We start from the raw sequence: 1,890 nt of genomic DNA, 5'->3' as shown, positions 1-1,890 counted from the left end.
AGTGTGTGTGTGTGTGTGTGAGAGAGAGAGAGAGAGTGTGTGTGTGTGTGTGTGTGTGGGTGTGAGTCTCTCCTGGTTTCTCACATGTTCTCCTGGTTTCTCCAGTGTCTCTGTCGGCGCTCTGTGTTTCTGCGGAGCAGGAGGTGGAGAATCTCTCCGGACTTTCACCGAATCCCGACCGGGATATTTTCGTAGTGAGAGAAAACGGAACGACCTGCTTGATGGCGGAGTTTGCGGTGAAATTCCTGATTCCCTACGACGTTCTGGCACTGAACGGGATCGATGTGAGCTACTCTAAAATCCTAAATGAAGCATTCTGAGCTGGTCTAGTCCAAAACACAATCAACACGGATTCGGATTTGATCCTTTAGGAAGTTAAACAGAAATGCCATCATGATCCACACGACCCATCAGGATGCTTTAAACGTTTGAAAACTTTCATGAACAAACATGAGATGATGATCTGATGTGTGTGTGTGTGTGTGTGTGTGTGTGCAGCTGATCACGGAGCAGGCGTCCGTGTCTATCCCGCGTGGAGCTCAGATCGCTGGGAAATGCGGGAGCAGTGAGTCGGAGCTGCACATCTCGTGGCTCAATCTCGCATTCACATTCCGCATCTTCTTCTCAAAGGTGATCCGAGCAGAAACTGGTCCATCTGAATCCTTACAGCAGTTTTACCACTGCGCCCTAATGTGTGTGTGTGTGTGTGTGTGTGTCTGTGTCTCTGTGCGTGTGTGTGTGTGTGTGCAGGAGAAGCGCACCATGGGCAGTGATGGAAAAGCTAAAGAAACTGAAGTGTGGAAGATAAACAAGGTCCAGCTGGTCTACGACACTTCAGAGACGACACACTTCATTAGCGCTTATAATCGTGAGTCAAACAGCTTCATGTTCACAGGAAATCATCATAAGATCAGACAAACGTTCGTGATTGGCTACAGATTGAGATGAGTAAATAAATCATCATCATTAACAAATGTCGACTTGTTTTGTGATTTAACGCTCCAGTTTGCTGCGTTCACGTAAAATCACGTGCGTCACAGACTGCGTTTAACCTGCTGCTGGTTATTGAGTTATATTTGACTGAGCTTTGTTTTATCGTTCAAAATGAGCGTTTCTTGGTGTTTTGGCTTTGCTGAGACCAGGCCCGGATCCAGAATCAAATCACTTAGGGTGCTTCTTAAATTAGCGAGGGTGCTCTAACTATATATTAGTGGTGTCCATATGGTGCAAAGAGCGCTCTGTTCATAATCACTAAAAAAGCTGTCACTCATCTTAGTTCATCACGATCTCTCAAAGATACGTTATTATTATTCTCTACGCTGCACAACGAATCTCTTATTTACATTGCATCAACACTTTGTTATAATGAGATGATTCCTGCTGAACACAACACCTGAAAGAAAACCTCCGGCGATTTGAGCTGTGAGTGGATTCTAACTTAAACGCTTCTGATTCAAGAAATCAACAGATATGTCCGTGATTGGCTACATTGCTCAATGCTGCAAAAACACGTTGAAACAGAGATCGATCTCCAGTGCGCAAACCATAACGCACTGGATAGTTTGCCAAATCTGCAATAAAATGCCATCTATACAGCTTTAACTGAGGGTGCTATTAAGCGGTGCTGCAGCTCTGCAACATCCAGCGGCTTTATCCGTTCACACAGCAACCAGCTCTGTACTCTTTACCCGCTTCATGACGACTTAGAAATGCCATCACTGTAAGTGCAGCGTTCAAGTTTATTTGCATAACACTTTTCATATACATATCTCTCTCTCTCTCTCTCTCTCTGTGTGTGTGTGTGTGTGTGTGTGTGTGTGTCTCTCTGTGTGTCTCTCTGTGTGTGTGTGTGTGTGTGTGTGTGTGTGTCTCTGTGTCTGTGTGTGTGTG

The 1,890-nt window shown here is 45.1% G+C and overlaps 1 protein-coding gene across 1 annotated transcript in view; it reads left to right on the top strand.

Annotated features, from left to right (window-relative positions):
• LOC107704368 (lysosome-associated membrane glycoprotein 5-like) overlaps positions 1-948 on the top strand; it is an 11,522-nt gene extending 10,574 nt beyond the window's left edge. The window contains exons 2-4 of the mRNA XM_016507279.1: positions 106-284; positions 499-630; positions 751-948. Coding sequence (XP_016362765.1) covers positions 106-284; positions 499-630; positions 751-948 — 509 coding nt within the window. The remainder of the gene's footprint in view (positions 1-105; positions 285-498; positions 631-750) is intronic.
• Positions 949-1,890: the final 942 nt, after the last annotated feature.

The sequence above is a fragment of the Sinocyclocheilus anshuiensis genome, unplaced genomic scaffold (assembly GCF_001515605.1).
Source record: "Sinocyclocheilus anshuiensis isolate Anshui unplaced genomic scaffold, SAMN03320099.WGS_v1.1 scaffold1115, whole genome shotgun sequence".
Classification (NCBI taxonomy): Eukaryota; Metazoa; Chordata; class Actinopteri; order Cypriniformes; family Cyprinidae; genus Sinocyclocheilus; species Sinocyclocheilus anshuiensis.
Note: the sequence above shows the minus strand (reverse complement) of the source record. Positions and strands in the feature narration are given on the sequence as shown.